Source organism: Euprymna scolopes, chromosome 23 (genome assembly GCF_053919585.1).
Source record: "Euprymna scolopes isolate OS-2025 chromosome 23, ASM5391958v1, whole genome shotgun sequence".
In the NCBI taxonomy this organism is placed as follows: domain Eukaryota; kingdom Metazoa; phylum Mollusca; class Cephalopoda; order Sepiida; family Sepiolidae; genus Euprymna; species Euprymna scolopes.
In genome coordinates, this window is record NC_136504.1 from 45,385,154 (window position 1) to 45,404,651 (window position 19,498).

Here is a 19,498-nt window from a genome sequence, read left to right on the forward strand (position 1 = left end):
ACGCACCAGTCTATTTGAAATTCCGTGCAGATTTTCGAGTTCAACAGAAAGATTGCCGGGTTCGACAAGGTACACCTGAAGAAGGCCAGAGGTTACATCGACCGAAAAGTTGTGAAAATAACACGTAAGATGAGAATACAAAGTGTGCGTTTACGTGGTTTTTCACGCTTGTCTAAAAAATAAACATTTTTTGTTGCGTGTTTTCGTTTAAATAAAAACAACTTGAATTTTCATAAGGCAGTTAGTTGAGTAGAAGATTAAAAAAATGCTTTATTGACAAAAATTAAATAAATGTAAATATTTATACATAGATAATCAAAGGGAAGCAACTCTGTATAAATGAATACAGAGTTACATGCATCGTATATATCAGTCCGTCATTTTGCCATTAGTTCTTTCGTTGGGCAAATGTTATTTTTCTTTGTACACGTCTTTTTTTACGTTTTCTTTTTTTCATTTTTCCAAATATTTGTTTGGCTTTTTATTCCAGTTGAAATTTATGCAGTTAGTCCAAAAAATCTCAAATGTCTAATCTCTCACAGAACCGCCATTCGCCGGAAGCCCTTGTTGTTGGCGCCAACAAGCTAATTGATGTTGAAACCATCGCTGCAAAAGAAAAAAAAAAGGAATTAATAAATTAGCAAATATATCCTGGACAAAACAATAACATTAATCTTATCTAACTAAATAAAATCGAACAACAGTTGTTATTTTATGACTGAATCAAGAAAAAAAATGTCTGAGAACTGGTAGCTTTATGCCGGAGGAATGAAGGGGTAATCGAAAAATAAATCCCAACTAACATCAATATCCCACCTTTTAGCTCTAGAAGTCCCTAGATGTCGGAATAATTTCTACTGTGTTCTATTTTTTTCGGGCCGTTTTCATTTCAAATACCGTATTAACATGTAGAAAGTTAAATGTAATGTGAATAAATGTCCTTTTTGCCCAACTGCCATCTAGTTTGCTCCCTATAAATCTAGTCAACTACTACAGTCATCCTTTTGGGTTTAATGGAAATACGCCTTGCTTGAGTGAACAAATGTTTTTTTTTGTTTGTTTGTTTTTTAGATAGGGTGCGAACATTAAGTTATGGCGTGCATAAGCAAAACAGAAAAAAAAAACGAATCGTAGAAAATCTTTTAAAAATCTCAAATAACAGCATAGAAATGCATCGATGATTGATTATTAAGCACGTTTTCCTGTTCTGTTTAGGTGACAGTGGAGGTAGATTTGAGTGTGGAAGTAAACATATCTCCGAATTCCTTTATGCATGATCGATTTAAATAAAATATATCGAGCAGGACTAAATATTAAAATCAAAGATAGCGAACCAAACTAAACTTTTTTTTTTCTAACAGCATAGGCATGTAGCAAAAAATCTGAAAAGATTTATGAACAAGTATATGTAGTTTGCTATAAGTACTAGGGATGTTTCTAAAAGTAATGCTTCCTATTATTTTCATTCACCCTGAAGGGATCAGAGAGATTTTCAAATTGCATTGTTATGATAACTAAACCTATGCGTTCATGAACTGAAAGTTTCATCTCTCTGTTGCAGATAATTACGGTGTGAGTCTCTAAGAAAGCAACCATCGTCATGGACATGCATCAGAACCAGAGATACGTCATTGAATTCTTCCATGCAGAAAAAAAAAGTGAACTGATCAACATTCACTGGCGCCTGTTAAACGTTTATGGAGCCGATGCAGTTGATGTCAGCACAGTTAGGAAATCGGTTCGTCGATTTCAGAGTAGCAACAGAGATGTATGCGACAAAGTGCTCGCCGAACTTTCACAACCGAGGCATCAAAAGAGGCTAGCGAAAGTGCATTGAGAATGGTAGCGACTATGTAAAAAAAATAAATTCTGGATTACAAAGGGTCGCTCGTTTTAACAGTAACGCTCCCATCTTCGTAGTTCTACAAGGTTTTAGATTTTGAGTTAAAAAAATGAGAGGCCTTACTTTAGAACGAGTCTCGTATATTAAAATAAAAAAAAAGTAAAAGTAATATTTATTTATTTGCATTTGTTTCCCCACCAAAGCAAATTAGGCACAAGGCCGTTTTTAATGTGGGGTAAAAACCAGCTCCTCTAAAAGTAGGCAAAAAGGGGGCACTCTGGTTACCAAAAATAATGTGTGTGTGTGTGGTGTGTGTCTAATTTTATTTGATTAGGTTCGATTTATATTTTAAACAAGAAAGTATCTGGTGATAGTGGTGGTAAATTTGAGTGAGAGAGTGAAAACTCCTCCGATTCCTGGCCTCTTTAGAAACATTTTTTTTTATGTAAGAAAGCGGTCTAAACTAAAAAGTTATGTATATGTAGAAACATACAAATATGTAGCAGAAACCACTAACTGAAAAGATTTATGAATTTGTCTGTTGTTACCAAAGGTATCGAGCATATATGGGTACTAATATTTCGAGGGAACTGACTGTAGTAGTAGTAGTAGTAGTAGTAGTAGTAGTAGTAGTAGTAGTAGTAGACACACAGCCTTCCATGGGATTAATGGACTATCTCAATGACGGCATTTTCTCTGGTTACGTCGCTTCCGGTATAGAGTACCGGTGCTCGGAGTCAGAGATTGGCATGCGACCAAGGAGGTCGGGTGTACACGCCCTACCGTCAAGGAATGGTATTGCTCAACTCGCTTTGCCTGTAATATATTTGAATACATGTTCGTTTCCTAAAAAATTATATGTTCCTTCGTTCTATTTACCATTTAAACCCATAACAGTTAGTTAGTTAGTTAGTTTCCTGTATCTTTCGAGATATCTCCTTTTTAAATTTGCTCAGTTCAAACCTTTCTTAAAAAAATATTGCAGAAATGTAAACTATTAATACAGCGTAAATACACAGATCAAATTTTATTAAATATTTCATCCGATGATTCCCAAAAGTGCCCCGCCCCCTTTACCAACATCAATTGATTGATCGTCACAAACAAAATGGCTTTACAATTACTAGGGTTTGTGCTTGTTGAAGCGACAAATTTGGGATGATGTTAAAAAAAAAAAAATGGGGGGGGGTCAAGTGACCGTCTTTAGCCTTTTGTCAATGTTAGGTTTTTAAGGACTCTGTACCGTGTGAATTCGTTGGGTAAGGGTGTTGGAGGGATGGTAGACAACAAAAAGAACTCGTGACATTACATTGCTACCCATGCTTTTCAAACCGATTATAAAAACAAAAACGAAATAAGGTCCGGTTGAATATTGCTAGCCTGTTCTTCCGTATTTACTTATTTCATTTCTTTGTTGTATTTCGTTTTCACCCTTGCCTCTTTTCTTCTCCCTCTCTCTCTCCCTCTCCTTTTGTGTTAGGTCTCAGGGAATTTTGACCTATCTAAATTTCACTAAACAATGAGAATTTTCTAAATTCACATACATTTCCCCACATTACTGAACAAATAAGCATATAATTTAAGGTTAACCACATGGTGTAATATTAAAAAGCTCTCCAATCCTCAATCCTTATCCATATTATATATGTACTAGCGGACCTGTGGAAATTCTGTATAGGCTATAAATGGTTTTATGTTGGGTTTATATATATATATATATATATATATATATATATATATATATATATATACACTAGCAAAAGTACCCATCGTTGACTGGGTTCAAAAACAGCCAACAGAAAATGGACTCTGATTTATGAAAGTATGATAGGTTATGAAAAGGAAGGGTTGTAAATTTGGGTTGAATTTGGGGGTATCAAAACCAAAGCAAAATATGAAAGTAAAAATAAAATAGATAAACCCCATAATTTATTATACAATACCTGTTCACACTGAAACACTTATCACAATATTCTGTGGATCTATATTAAAAAACCTTTTTAAACTTGTGACATATTTCTATTCTAGGAAGGTAAGGTGCGAACGAACACCTCCATAAGTTTATTATACCATATTTATTCAAACTTAAACATAATTATCAAAGTATACTTACGCAGATAGATATGAAAAGTCTTTATTAAAGTGTGTGCCTATTTCCATTCTATGAAAGCCAGGTGCGAACGCAGACCCCACAATTATACCATCCCTATTTAAGTTAAAACATACTTATCAAAGTATTCTTATGTACATCTATATAAAAAAAAATTGTAAACGTTTTTATTTTATTTTCTATTTCCATACTTTGTGGACAAGGCGCGAACGCACAATTTTAATGAACCCCCGTTCTGCCAGATCAAACATACCCATTCCTGTGTCTCGATACATCTATCATTATATGTAATCAGTTTTTTTTTTTAATAGTCAACCATATAGGAGCCTATTCGTGACCAGACACACAGCTATATATTACTAAATGAGAAACCATTTTCATTGAAAATTCAATTCGAATAATGCATGTAAAAATTCAGAAAAAACATGCTCGCATATCATTACACCGTCTTTAGACAGAACAGATACTACCTTGGATTCCAGTCAGAAGACTAAGAAAGTACATTTTAGTTTCATTTTTTTTTGTTTTCTATTGATGATCGGGAGATCCTATTTATCAAAAATGAGGATAGAAAGTGAGAACATACTACGAACATTAAATTAGCGTGTCTATCTACTAATTTAATGTTCATAGTGTGTTATCACCATATATCCTCCCTTTTAATAAATAGGATCTGCCTATCGAATATTTTGTAATCTGGAAACTGTGACACACGCGTAGGTACGTTAAAAGGTACTACGGTATTAATATAGAGATGATTACAAATGGAATAATCTTTATATCAGAACCTATCGAGATAATACAAAGCTCAATATACTAGATGGAGAAATTAGAAAAAGAAAAATGGATGATAAAAATAAATATTTATTAATGCATCACAAATTCAAACAAGGATAAAGAAAAAAATAATTAACCCATGTATTTTCAAAGATAGGCTCTTTTCATCGGAGGTTAAACAGGAGTAAAAATATATTGATAAGGATAAATTTAAAAATATATATGTAAAAAGATATTTCCAATAGAATTAAATAAGAATAAGAATCGAAGTTTAAAATCCAATAACATGTCAGATCCAAGAGTCGTCCAACGAACTTGACATTTGTGTAGCATGTAGAGTGCTGACGGGAGACTTGGCCATTATCTTATCTTGCCACTTGATTTTCATGAAACTAGCTCGAGACAAGGCATGAAGCCACTCGATGCAAGGAACTAACAAGAACGAATACCGATTAATACAACGACGAGAGATGCCTAGTGATCGTAGTCTTGAAAAGACCAAGCCTGCAGGTGAAAAGAAAACAGTGAGCAGGAAGAGAGTTCCACAATCTAGCACTGGAATAGGAAGCTGTATTACAATGAGGTATCAAGACAACGAATTGATGGAGACCACTAGACCAACGAGTTAAACGAGCTGGAACAAAGGAAGCAGGGAATAGATCAGACAATTCTGAGGAACACATGCAATAATAGTATTTATAGAAAAGACTCAGACTAGCAACATCACGTCCTCGAGAGAGAAATTGCTGTGGAGAAGAGTAGTATGAGGTCAATCAAAGTACAGATACCTTCCTGTAATTATAAAGAATCTCCAAATGGAACACAGATTTTATTGGAGTGTCTTGCGTAGACGGTCCCAGTCTCACAGGCGTACATGAAGATGGCAATAATCATAGGTCTGTATACCTGAAGTTTGGTCTAGAGCCAACTCTTCAGTGTATTGAAGACGCCCCCCCCCCCACACACACAAAAACGCTAGCCTTGGCTTTCCTGGACAAGCTTTCGCTTTCCTAAACTAATAAGTCCCATACTGTCTCAAGCGCATCGCAACAATGTTACACCAAGTGTTTGTTTTGTTATTTCTATTACATTTTTTATTTAGAAATTACTTCATTGCTGAAAAAAATGATGAATATTTATTGGTTTTAAATTAACATCTATATATTCCTTCTTCAAGCGTTTTTTTTTTTTACGTTTGTGAAAATATGTGCACATATTATATGGGGTTTTAAGGTAATACAAAAATAAAACAAAAAATAAAACCACTCTCTGGTTAAATAATTTAGAAATAAAAAAGACTCAGAAAACATTGGAAATCGTTCCCTCACTAATTATATATATTTCACAATATCAAGACAACAAAGACCAGAGTGATAGTAACAAGTTGTGTTTCAAAATACGTTACCGTTCGAACAATTTCAAACATTATGTCGTTTGAAACAAAACTTGAAAGTAGGATGTGTGGATAGGTTCAACTGCGTGGTTTCCTAAAGTGGGCTCCAAATGTATTCCCTGTTGTTCATTAAATAGTGTTTTTCATAGTCTCAAGATAGGCCGTTATTGAGAATATTTTCAAACATTATGTTTGAAATTGTCCAAACGGTCACGAAACGACTGTAACATATGAAAATGCACAACTTGTTCCCATCACTAAGATCTTTGTTGTCTTGATTTTGTGAAAATAATATATGAATGCTCGATTATAAAAACTGGTAATTTTTAAGCTTACAAATTCAGTCATCTTATTCTGACTTAAACTTTATTGGTATATGAACAATTACCGAAATTTGATTTATCTGAACATATTAAAATTCTGGGTATATATATATATATATATATATATATATATATATATATATATATATATATAGCTACCCAACTTCCGCTCCATCATCTAGCATGCCTTGAATCGATCTGTTACGTTTACCATTTGAAAAGGGAATTTTTCCGAAATTAATAATGGAATTTGTCGCAGACATAACAAGTAAGACATTTTACCTAATACAACTGAATAAATATATGTATATATAAAATATATGCATGTACTCATTGATTTGTAAATCGCCACTTGTTCTCGTCTTCTCTTACCAACAACGACTATATTTCATTCCTCGCATTGTGACAGCCTTCTAAATCTCTACTACATATATATATATATATATATGAATGTATGTATATATATATGTGTGTGTGTGTGCGAGTGTGTATCAACAGGCAAACTCTTTCACTGTATCACAGTTCTTCAGTGATGCTAGACAAGCACCCGCTCCAAGCCCTGATCGAAACTACAACCATTTAGTTTCTAACTACTTAACTATGGTGCGGACACTATTTACGAAGAGCTTTGCATTACGCTTTTAATAATACTAGTAGTTGGCGATATAACTTACGACCGTGCTGAACCGGAGGAGGGAGGGTTTTTATATATGTATATGCGCGTGCATGTGTCTGTGCATGTGTGGTTTACATCCTGTGACATGCACCCTGAATAGCAAAACGGAAATTCGAATCAGGAAAATACACTAGTTTTTTTTTAATTACATTTTTATCCCAAACAAGACACATTGCCACTTTGGTATAGGGAGCTACTATCAGGGAGATAAGCTACTGGGATAGTATGTAGGGATTTGGGCAGCAAGATGTCGATCACGTTACACTTGAACTTCTGCATGTCAGTACAGTTGGGAAAGCAAGGACCCGGAATGGAATTCCAAAGTCTAGCGGTTCTGGGGGAAAAACTACTGGAGTAGAAAGCTCTCTTACATCTAGGGATCTCTACTGTGTATGGGGTGGGATTTAGCTGTTTGTCGGGTTTGTCGAGGGTATTTACGTCAAGGGGGGAGGGGGCAAGTGCTTGCAGTTAGTCAGAGCATTCACCATTAAAATACTTGTAGAACAGGCAGAGGAATGCAACATTTCATGGGTGGGACAGAGGCTGAAGCTTAGATGACAGTTCAGGACCTGTCAGGTTGTATGGATAGATGGTGGTGGTTTTTGTTTTACGGCATATCAACCTTTTTAGGTCATTTAATGCGGAATCCAGTAATTTTGAAGAGTTTAATAGAATGTTTTTTTTTCAAGTCAGTTTCTATTTAACCAATAGTTGGGGGGGGGGCCCTAAAAAGGTACTACCACTCTGGGTCAGAGTAGACCTGGGAATAATGGCAATTAAAAGGGTGGCTCCATACTCCCCAAAGCCCGCAAGCTACAGCCTCACCATAGGATATAGTTTAAGGTCATATCCAGGACCTTATCAGGTTGGAGACTATTTTGGACCTTGCTTCCAATGAGACTCCATTGCCCTTGCTTTCATTATTAGCTACTTTGCCCATAACTACGCATGGAGCTAACATATGGGTTTATATATTTTTCCAACCGCATTACTGCGTGAATATCCACAATAGAGCCAGCAACAAAGCCGATTGCGTAGTTTTACGAGGCCAATCACGCGCATGTCTCGTATGTGATATATTTCTTATTGAATGTATTTAAGTGTGAATTGCAATAACAAGAAGAACGTTTCCTCTCCTCCTCCTCCTCCTCCTCCTCCCCCCCCCTCCACAGATTTCTATTTAATAAAACTATGCAACACTCAAAAACAAGTCCAGAACATCTTTGGCCATTTTCATATGCACAATGGCGTGAAAAATCCATTTCTGGCCTGTTTGTGCGTTTTTTTTTTTTTTGTCGAATGAGGATCATCTTTTTTTTTTTTGTAAAATTTTCACTTTCAAGAATTTTGCGGAGAATCTTAGTGATGTGACTGTTCAATATGGCGAGAGATTCCATTAGGATATTTCAGTGACGGAGAAACATTTTAAATAAAAATAAAAAAAACCCTGGCATGTTAACAGACTACTGCTGGAATATAAAAAGGGAAGATGACACTCGACACAAGTGGACAAATGTTATTCAAGCTGAAAATTCTATGTTTTTCATTCATAACTATGACAACAGCATATTCTTTTCATTGTTTTTACTCGAGACAGGTTGACACAATCAACCGAGAACCACATCACTCTACACAAAGACATAGAAGATATCGATGGATATATACCTGAGAATCAAAACAAGGAAAGGAATATGCTGTTGTCATCGTTCTATTCATAACCAATAAGATATTGCCTAATCTAGAGAAATAAATGTTAGATTTAGTATCGGTGTGTGTGTGTGTGTGTGTGTGTGTGTGTGTGTGTGTGTGTGTGTGTGTGTGTGTGTGTGTGTGTGTTTTGTTTTTTGTTTTGTTTTTTTTTTTTGCGCCGTGACATGTACTTTTTAAACCTGAAATTTATTGCACGGTGTAATTTATATTTCACAAAATTTCATTATGCATTTTCCATTTCTTTGTAAGTCATTTTTATCCCTAGAAACAGTATAGGGCCACTCTAGAACAAAAGTCAATGTGTGTCAGGTAGACAGTGAGTAATGGATGAACTGGTGTGGAGTTTACTTATTTAAAAAAAAAAAGACGGCCCAACAAGAACTTATGCATATTAGATTTGAAAACGACTATGTTATAGTCAGCTGCAAAGCAATCCCACGATATTGTGTTCCACAGTAGGACACTTGCTATTAGATAATTAAAAACATTACATGGTTTACATGTTGCGAAGCCATCTGGTATATCTCCTTAAAACAACCCGAAAGCGATCTGTGTATACATAGATAAGGGCACGTCAAGTAGGCTAAATCCGCCATCGACGCATTTTTTTTTTTTAGGGAATGTAAGAAGGGACAGGGGGGGGGGGGTAATCGTTTTTTTCTTTTTCGTCACTTCAACTAGAGCGCGACCCGATTGTGCCATCTGCGATGTATTTCGGGTAAACGTCGTCTGATTAAAAACAGTTTAAAATGCTTACAAGTCTAAAAAGCAGATTCCCACTTGAAGTGAGCATTTATAGACACACACAGATGCAAGTCTCAAATAACATCTATTTCCGTTCTTTTTCTAAAATAAAATAAAAAAAAAACATAGCATTTATTTATTTCAGTTGGCAGCACGAAGAAACTATAATACTGTGCAAGAATAAACTTTGATTACAGTCAGAAATGACTTCCAATTGACTTAGTAAAGGTTTCAAAATCATACGCGGATTTCGTGCGGTCACGGGCGCTCGTTTTTATTATAATATACATATGTCATATACACATTGTTTTTACACTATAATTATCCACTGACGCGTGTTTCGTCGTCTACGACTCAGAGTGGCTGAATCTAGCGAGATTCGAAATCGGGACTCCACGGTAAGGAGCCTAAACTCTTACCGCTCGTCCATCCCGCACGTCTGCTTTGATATATCGCAATTTACTTCGATGTTATCACGATATATCCAAGCAGGCAAATAACATCCAAGTAAATCGCGATATATCGAAGCAATCGTGCGGGATGGACGAGCGGTAAGAGTTTGGGCACCTTGCTGTGGGGTCCCGATTTCGAATCTCATTAGATTCAGCCACTCTAATGAGTCGTAGACGACGAAACACGTGTCAATGGATAATTATATTTTAAAAAACAATATATATGCCGCTCTACATATGGGGGTACCAAATTGGTTAAAGGGAAAATATTCCCAACTCGCATTTAGATAAAAATGCAATTTCGTAAATAACAGAATTCATTAAAAACGTATCGCAAAAAAAAAAAAAAAAAAATAACACACACACACACACATATATATATAGATATATATATATATATATATATATATATATATATATATATTAGTCGGTTACTTTAGCTTGCGTGCGAAGATCATGATATTATAATCATTAGATCATTCTGACAGACGTTAAAGACATTTAAAAATAAATGTTTAAAATTTCAACGATATTTCCCGCGGTTGACGATGGTCACGTGGATTTGTTCCTTGCTAATTAAGTCAGAGATAGTTTCGTAGTTGGGTTCGAATCTCCCGACCGGTGGTAATCGTGACACCCTGCGCTGATGATTCCCAAAAGGATGAAACACTAGTGCCTGTAGGTATTTAATAATTACTATATTAAATAATTATATATATATATATTTCCATAGAACAACCTACACAAATTCAGCTGCGTTTTTGAATTTAGTGCACGCCTCCGACGCTAGAAAAACGACTAAAAGCTATATATATTAGCTTAAATATGACGTTTTGATTAATGCAGATATCGTATTTATTCTTATATATTATATTGGACCAATATATAGTAATGATTTTAAAAGTTTTTTTTTTTAATATAACTTATGCGCTACCACCGAGAATCGAACCCAAAAGTTTACCTTACGATTTGCTTTTTTCCTGTGACGCTAATGCCTGATTTATGAAGACATGTTTGCTGCAAGGCTAAAAATTAAAACATGAACCAATAGCTATTACGTTATGCCTGTATACTCGTAATGCCGTTGTTATACCTTCAAATTTCATTGTTTTAATTTTCACTTTTGCATCGATTTTCCCCGGCTAAAACCCAAATATAAAGTTTCGTATGGGTTCGAACCCCCTAAATATCAAGTTTCATGTCTGTTGACCAAAAACTGACAGAGAAGTTTGGTAGGCAAAATTTTTTAACAAATACATATATGCATTCATAAATACATACAGAAAGAGGTTTGTGTTAACTATAACCCTTTTACGCAAATATTACGTAAGTATAAATCATGTAGAATATCTGCATGAATATAATTACACGTAATAGTTAACTAAAGATGATCATCTCATAAGCAAACCAAGAAAAATGCTAATAGGGAATAATTATAATCAATGTTCAAAAGAATATGCAAATTAGCTTAATCTTTTGCAGATGAATTCAATTCTACGACCCATATATAACAAATTTGCTTTTTCTTTTTAGGTTAATAGAAAAAGGGGTTTTAATATGAATATCAATACACACAAAAAAAGAAAAAAATTATAGGATTTTAACATTATGTATATACACTAGCAGATGGGTTGCCCGGTCGTAAAAAAAATTGTGACAGCGGGGGGGGGGTAACTTTTTTTTAACGAAACCCGGGTGTGATCAGTGTGTTATAAGCAAAAACAAAAAAATGATGCATGTCGAGCGCCAACCCGCATAACTGAAGTGAGTAAGCGAACAGTTACGCAGATTCTATAACGTTAAAATTTAGCTGTTTAAAACGAAAGAACGTATCGACGATTAGCACGTGCGCGGTTTGCAAATTGCGTTGGAAGCCAGGTTTTTATCTGACCCCCCCCCCACACTTCAAACAAAATATTTCTACACAAAATAATATACGATTTCTTTTTCCAATTCTTCGAAATTTTTCGTTCGAGAGCTCTTTCTAAGGATGCCGCATTCGTGCGTGTACGATACGGATGAGAAAAGTTTTTAGCGGACAAACGAACACACACATACGTTTGCTCTTCATGTATGTATATATATATATATATATATATATATATATTATATATGACGTAATAGCTATTGGTTCATGTTTTAATTTTTAGCCTTGCAGCAAAAATGTCTTTATAACTCAGGCATTAGCGTCACAGGAAAACGTTTTGGTTTCGATTCTCGGTGGTAGCGCACGAGTCATTCTTTTTTTAAATCATTACTATATATTGGTCAAGAATAAGAATAAGAATATATAAGAATAAATATGATTATATATATATATATATATATATATATATATATATATATATATATATATATCATTCAATGTCCTAAAACATGTATATGTCAAATAAAACTATGTTTCTGTGTTTGTAGTTCTGTCTAAGTTATTGACCAAATGTTCAAAGCACTTGCGGGCCAATATATTTTCCGGCCTTAAAAATGATGTTAAATGATGTGCGCGATGATTGAAGGATTATGTCTGCTAATTTTGTGATGTCATGAAAAACTTGAATATATACATGCATGATGATTGCGGCGTCTAGTCAGACGAGTGGCACTCCCTCAGTCACTGAAAGCCCATGTGCCCGAAGATGACTTTTCAGTCCTGCCAGCGACGTGCACAGCCTCAAGTAGACCTGACACTGAAAATCTTCATTGGTTTGGATGAAACTAACAGCAACAGAACCTGTATCATCGTGCGCTTTCATGTGATTAACAAAACCTGCCTTAGGCAACAGAGCCCGATCACATACCTCACAAATTATGCGGCAAGGTTTGGCGTTTCCTACATGCACTCTTGAGTATTGCTCAGTCTATTTTGGCTGCTTCAGTGTTCAGCGCCACTATATATCAATGCTCTCCACTGCTTGCGATCATACTCTAGGGATTCCCAACTGTCAACAGGAACATGAAAGGTCGCCAGACTCTCCTTGATGCGATCACGAAAACGTTTTTTTTAAGCTTGTGCTGGGGTCTTTTACCAAGAAGGAGCTCATCATAGAACAACTGTTTTGGGGGTCGATAGTCGTTAAGCCGGACAAGATAACCCGCCCAACGCATCTGGTTCTTAATAACAATGGTAGCAATACTAGCTGTTTGGGCTTTATTTAAGACATATGTATCAGGGACAAAGCCATTCCACTTTAAACCAAGAATGTGTCTAAGGCAGTTCTGATGAAACCTCTCGAGCTGTTCTACATATGACTGGTACAAGGTCAATATTTCAGAGGCATAGAGTAGGGATAGCACTACACATGTTTGATATACTGACATTTTAGTTGTCAGAGTTAGATCACCGTCAGACCAGACTATCTTGTAACCTTCCAAATGCGTCTGATGCCTTGCTGATTCCGTCTTATTTCCGCATCAAGAGTGTGTATATATATATATATATATATATATATATATATATATATATATTCCCGTTTGATCCTTATATGCTATTCATATATATGCTATTGGTTTAATTATCAACATACGAAGTTCGATCCTTCAATCAGTGTGTGCTTTTCACACCTTGTTGCCCACAGAGGTCGTCTCTGTGTTTAAGTAGGTTATTTACAAAACAATATTTTGTTGTATGAAGGTGTCTTCTAAACAAAAAGGGCGGAGGTTATAGCAATAAAAAGAAACAACAACAACGTCAATAGAATAAGAAAAAGAAAAAGAATAAGAATAAGAACAGCAACAAAAACAGGTGAATTTGTACACTTGAAATGCCTAATCAGTGCGCGCGCGCGAGAGAGAGAGAGAGAGAGAGAGAGAGAGAGAGAGAGAGAGAGAGAGAGAGACTTCACCTGTAGTATTACTGTTTAAAAGGAAAGGATCACGAGAAACGGTATCTCGTGTATTTTTTTTTTTTTTTTTTTTTTTTTTAAACTTCCTCTTCAAAGTGGATAGACACTGGATGGTTCACCGTTTTGAGAAGCCAAAGCACTATGGTAGGTGCATTCTATGGCCTACAAAAAATGCATGAGCCTCCTCATCCCCACACTGTCGGCATTGCTCGTTAAGGACACCTCAGATGATTAGCAATAAACGAACCTCTCCTCAGAGAAAAGACATCATGTGAAAGGAGGGGAAGGGGGTTCCTAGGACTGAGCAAAACAGTCAGGACAGAAATAAGGGCACCCTCAGACTGATTGTCGAGAACGTATTCTCGATCAGTACAAACACACAGTCGGGTTAGGGTTAGATATAGGATTAAGGTGTATTTGTGCTTGATGTATTCGTACCAATCGAAGTATGAAAAGATCAGACTGAAACCTTTTTGTTGTCGTTGGTGATGGAGTACACTAGGAAAGTAAGTAATTAAATCGACGTAGGTGTGCGTGCGAGGAATCTAATCATAGCAAATGGAACCATATCGGCTCAGCATGATGTTGGTTGTCCCACATTTTGTCTCGTGTGTCGGTTACTTGTAGTTTCTGTGATCATTTTTTTTTCGTTATTAGCGAATCGGTCACGTGACCTAGTTTTGCGAACGTCGTTGTAGACAGTGGTTAAACGTAAGTTCCCTTTCCACTTATGTAATAGGCAGCGTGAAGAAACGAAACGAAAGTAAAGGAAGAAAAGGTAAAAGCGCGACCAAATGAGTCGAGAAGAAAAGGCAGAGGCTGATAATCTATTTTTCTTTCTTTTTTTTCTTATATTCGTCTTGCCGAGCATACCCCAGCTAAAGCCTTGCCATATAGCTATATTACAATCAGTGAATCTTATACATGCTTCGTTTCGTTTGGTTGCTTTGTTGTACAACATATTAACCCTTCTCGAGTTAATTAATGCCGAATCAAGTAAATTTGGAAAATGTATTATGCTTCAAGTTCTTTATATCTTCAAATAGTTATTCATGGAGTTTGGTTCGGTTGTTTTGTTTTATGGCATAGCAAGCATTTTCTGATTATTTAATGCCGAATCCAATAATTTTTATTTTTTTTATTTTTTTATTATTATTTTTTTTTTTATTTATTTTTTTTTTTTAGAAAAGTTATGTTGCAAATTCTTAATATCTTCAATTATTTATCCATAGCGTTTGGTTTCGTTGCGTTGTATAGCAAAATTGTTGTTTTTGTTTGTAACTTTGCAGAACATGATTGAGTTTTGTAAAAGGAAGGGGGGGAAAACAACGTCTGGTGCTGTTCCGACCAAAACGGATACAATTATTATTGAGGAAAAAAAAAAAGATGGCGGTCGATGCCGAAGACGGTGCAAAGAATTATACAACGCCGTATGTATGCGAGGCGAGTACACTGCCACATTATCAAAGGCACCACACACAAGAACGTCTATTAACTAATACAGATCAAGCAAAGTGAGGCGAAGATCCGACTATGGGATGAACCTACTTTGTTTCGAACAAGGATATGGTGATCGCAACCAGTTATAACACAAGTCTATGTTTGCTTGAGCTGTGTTAATTAATAGACTTTCTTGTGTGTGGCGCGTTTGCTTATGTGGCAGAATACTCGCCTCGCATACAAGAGGATCGGGTTTCGAATCCAGAGTTCGAATACGTCTAAGCGATGAGCCAAAATAAGGGGGAAACTCTAGTCTTGGATTTCCGGTGTGTTGGCTATCATGGCTCTTGTGAACTGCTACGTTGTTTAGCTGTGGAATATATATATATATATATATATATATATATATATATATATATATATATATATGATTTTTCACGTTTAAATCAGACATAGCAGTTTCAAAGTCAACCATGCACTTAGTAGAGTCCTTCACACTAAAATTTAATAATAGCGTTTTCATCGATAAGCGCGCAGATTGAATGGGAGTATCTTAAGAATTCTTATTCTCATTTATCTTTTGTTTTTGTTCTATCGTCATCTTTTCATATTTCCTTTTTTTTTCTTTCGGATGTCTTTCGTCGTCCTGTTGACGTATTTATTTCATCATTATTTCATTTGTGTGATTTTTATCTTTCAAAACAAGGGGCTCCACCCGTAAATGGCGGATTTTTTTATGTTGTTTGATGCGCATTCAAACATGTAAGCATTAGAATGTGTAAATGCAGTGAAATGCACCATGAATCATAATTTCGTATTCAAACTTACACACGCATACATACATACATACATATATACATGTGTGTGTGTGAGAGAGAGAGAGAGGGAGAAAGAGAGAGGGAGATAAATTGTGCAAATTAACATTTACAAAATTTATTGTTAAAAAAAAAAAAGGAATACAATATACGAAAGTTTTTCCTCTTATTCTATGAAATAGGCGGAAAGGATCACGTGATTAAACTAACCAATCGGATATAAACTAGTGAACATGAGGCTAATCTACAGCATGGAACGATAAAATTGTCGCCCTAGAAAAGCTGACGTTTGATGAAAACCGAGTTTGTTTGGGGTTTTGTTTTTTGTTGTTTTTTTTTTGTTTTTTTTTTTTTTGCAGACCATCTACTAGTTGGTCAGTTGTGTACAAAACCTAAGAGCGATAGGAACCTTCTATCATGTCTGAAAGTGATAATGTTCAACGAACGAGATCGGAGACGCGCTGCTGTACAACTCATGGTATCTATCGATCCAAGTTATCACAACGGGACTATTGCCAACACCCTCAAATTGCAAATCCGGATGGTTCAACGGTTGAGAGCACGACCATGGTTATGGTCTTTGATGCAGTTTCAAGTGAGGGCCACATCATGCCACCTTACATCTTTGAAGTCGGCTTGAAAGTCTACACCAAAGTGTACCTGAATGTGCTGAAGAGTGTGGTGATCCCCTGGTGTAATCAGGTGACCGCTGGCAGACTCTGGCGTCAGGACTCGGCACCGGTCTACAAGTACAAAGAAACCCAGGCTTTGCTTCAGAAGGAGTGCTACGACTTTGTACCTTTCTCTTACTGGTCCCCCTCCTTCCCCGACCTGAACCCGCTGGACTACTTCGTTTGGTCATCCGTCTAGAACATCACCAACATGACTTTCTACAACACCAAAACCAGACTGATCGTCGCCACCCACCGAGTATTCGCCAAGCTTCCGCCGACACTTGCGGAAAAGGCATGTTCTCAGTTCCGTACCCGTATATGAGCAAAAAAAAGAGTGGTAGTAGTAAGGCAAGCTCGAACCCGTACCGCGAAGGAGGAAAAGAACGGGGTAAAAACCTAACGTCTTTTCTGTTACGACTACCGCCAAACCGGAAGTGACGTAGGTTTAAATTAAGGCTAGACAATCGAAAAGAGGGGATGACTTTCGAAAATATCGGCGAAAAAAATGACCCCTCCCTGTAGAAAAGTGCCCAGTTGAGGGTGACGAAATTAATGTTTTTAGCCAATTTTTCGGTATTTGTCGTCTGAAGGGTCGAGCTTCAAAACGATACTGATCTTGTGAAAATTCATCGCCTCTGTCGAAAGTTTTGGGCAGACATGCAAACATACATAGATTTATATATTTGTAGCTCAAATTTGCAACCCAAACCGATTAAAAAGCTTGCCCTATCTGAGAATACCCTTTATGTAAAATTTCAAATATTTAGACCAGAAATTGTCTGAGTAATTTGATAGAGACCGCAGAGGTCAAATTTTTTTTAACTTTGATTCCTATTATGACCCCTTAACATTTACTGTTTTAGGCTAAAATCAAGTTATTAAGTTAGATCCATGTCCAAGGAACCTATATCTAAAATTTCAAGTGTTTCGACCCAAAATTGGCGGAGGAGTTTGGTAGAGTTTTCAAAGGTCAAATCGTTGAACTTTGACCCCTTACACCCAAATTACAAAGATTTTCCCAAATCTCAGTACCCTGTATATCAAATTTCGAGTCTGTAGACTGAATGTTGACAGAGTTATTTTGTAGGGAAATGTACACAGACACTTTCACTTTTATAGATATATAGATTGGTGCTACTAGATCAGGCTGTCGTATGATATTGGCTTTCTGTGACGAAATGCACCTAACATTGATGCTTTTTATTTTCTACTTCCTTTTGCAAAGCTCAATTATGTTCTACAAAACCAAAAACAACAACCCACCTTTTCCCCCCCCACCTTTTTCCTTCTTCCCATTTCCCCTTTCTCTCCCACCTCCTGACTGCTTTCCTAATTAAAATGTACTAAACATTAATACTGTAACCCTTTTCCCTTTCCCATTGCAAAACGCATTCATGTTCTGCAGGACAGGGAACAAAAACGATAAAATCCATTATAAAACAACCAAACCAAACACTACAAACTAACGATTGAAGATACAAAGAGCTTGAAGAATAAAAACCTACAAAATAACAATGCAACATGAATACTATTTCCAAAATAACTGGATTCGGCATTAAATAACTCGAAAAGTGTTGATATGCCATAAAACAAAACAACCAAACAACCAATTTAATCTACAAAACTACTAAGTAATACGCTACACTTTAGTCCTAATTATGACCTTGTTTCTAGCAGACGTTGTTAGACATACTCAATTAATATAAGATGGATAGAGGAACGAACGGACTTAAAAAAAAAAGAAGTGTGGTTGGTTGGCCAGGATGGCCATTCATTGAGCATATGTCTTGCCTTACCATGAGAGGCCGTGTTATTTGAACGGAAGTGCCGCCGGCTGACAACAGGGAGTTGTTTAAAAGTTCTTGGCGTGTGTTTTTGAATACCTCACGGCAAGACGAGCGATGATTGAGGAGAGGAGGGCTTACAAATGTTATATTTACGCACTGTTAGCCGTCAAAGGTAGACGCATTCGAACCGTATCATCTTCATGAATATTGATAGATATGACAAAATGGCCATATATAACATTCACGGACACGTGTTTCGTCTTTTGAAGACATGCCAGTGTTAGTTTATTTCTTATTAAGTCTCTCTCTCTCTCTCTAGATATATATATATATATATATATATATATATATATATATATATATATATATATATATATATATATATATATATACACACTACAGTTTTATTTAAAAACGTTTTATTAAAAAACATCAATTCAGGTAACTTAATTGTGTAATAGAGCTTACATCTATTGCAGGTAGCCGCCTTCAGCCTCAACCATCGTCTCGATACGTGTCCAGAACTGGGAGCATCACTATATATTAGTCATTGGACGATTCCAATATTTCTCCAGATTCTGATTCAGTTACCGATTCTTTACTAAATTTCTGATTCCGATACAATTACCAATTCCGAGTCTTTATAAATCTCTAACTTTAACTATATATAGTTGTTATTTTTCTCCGTAAAAACACATGTTCAATGTGCAGATATTTTTCAAGCGTATAAATATGGGGATGATCTATAGATTTTAGTTTAAGTTGGAACATTCGAGTCCCGTGGTGCAGTGGATAGAGGCGTTGAATCTTTACGATTCCAGGTGAGCATTATCTGAAGATAGCGGTTTCAATCCTAGCCAAAGTCGGCAAGAGGATTCGTTGACGAGAGACAACAATAACTATGGAAGGCAGTAA

General features: G+C 36.0%; 1 protein-coding gene across 1 annotated transcript in view; it reads right to left on the reverse strand.

Annotated features, from left to right (window-relative positions):
• Nucleotides 1–245: 245 nt before the first annotated feature.
• Nucleotides 246–19,498, reverse strand: part of LOC145245862 (homeodomain-only protein-like) — an 86,728-nt gene continuing 67,475 nt past the window's right edge. The window contains exon 2 of the mRNA XM_080107569.1: nt 246–606. Within this exon, the coding sequence (XP_079963695.1) occupies nt 529–606 (78 nt within the window). The 3' untranslated portion in view covers nt 246–528. The remainder of the gene's footprint in view (nt 607–19,498) is intronic.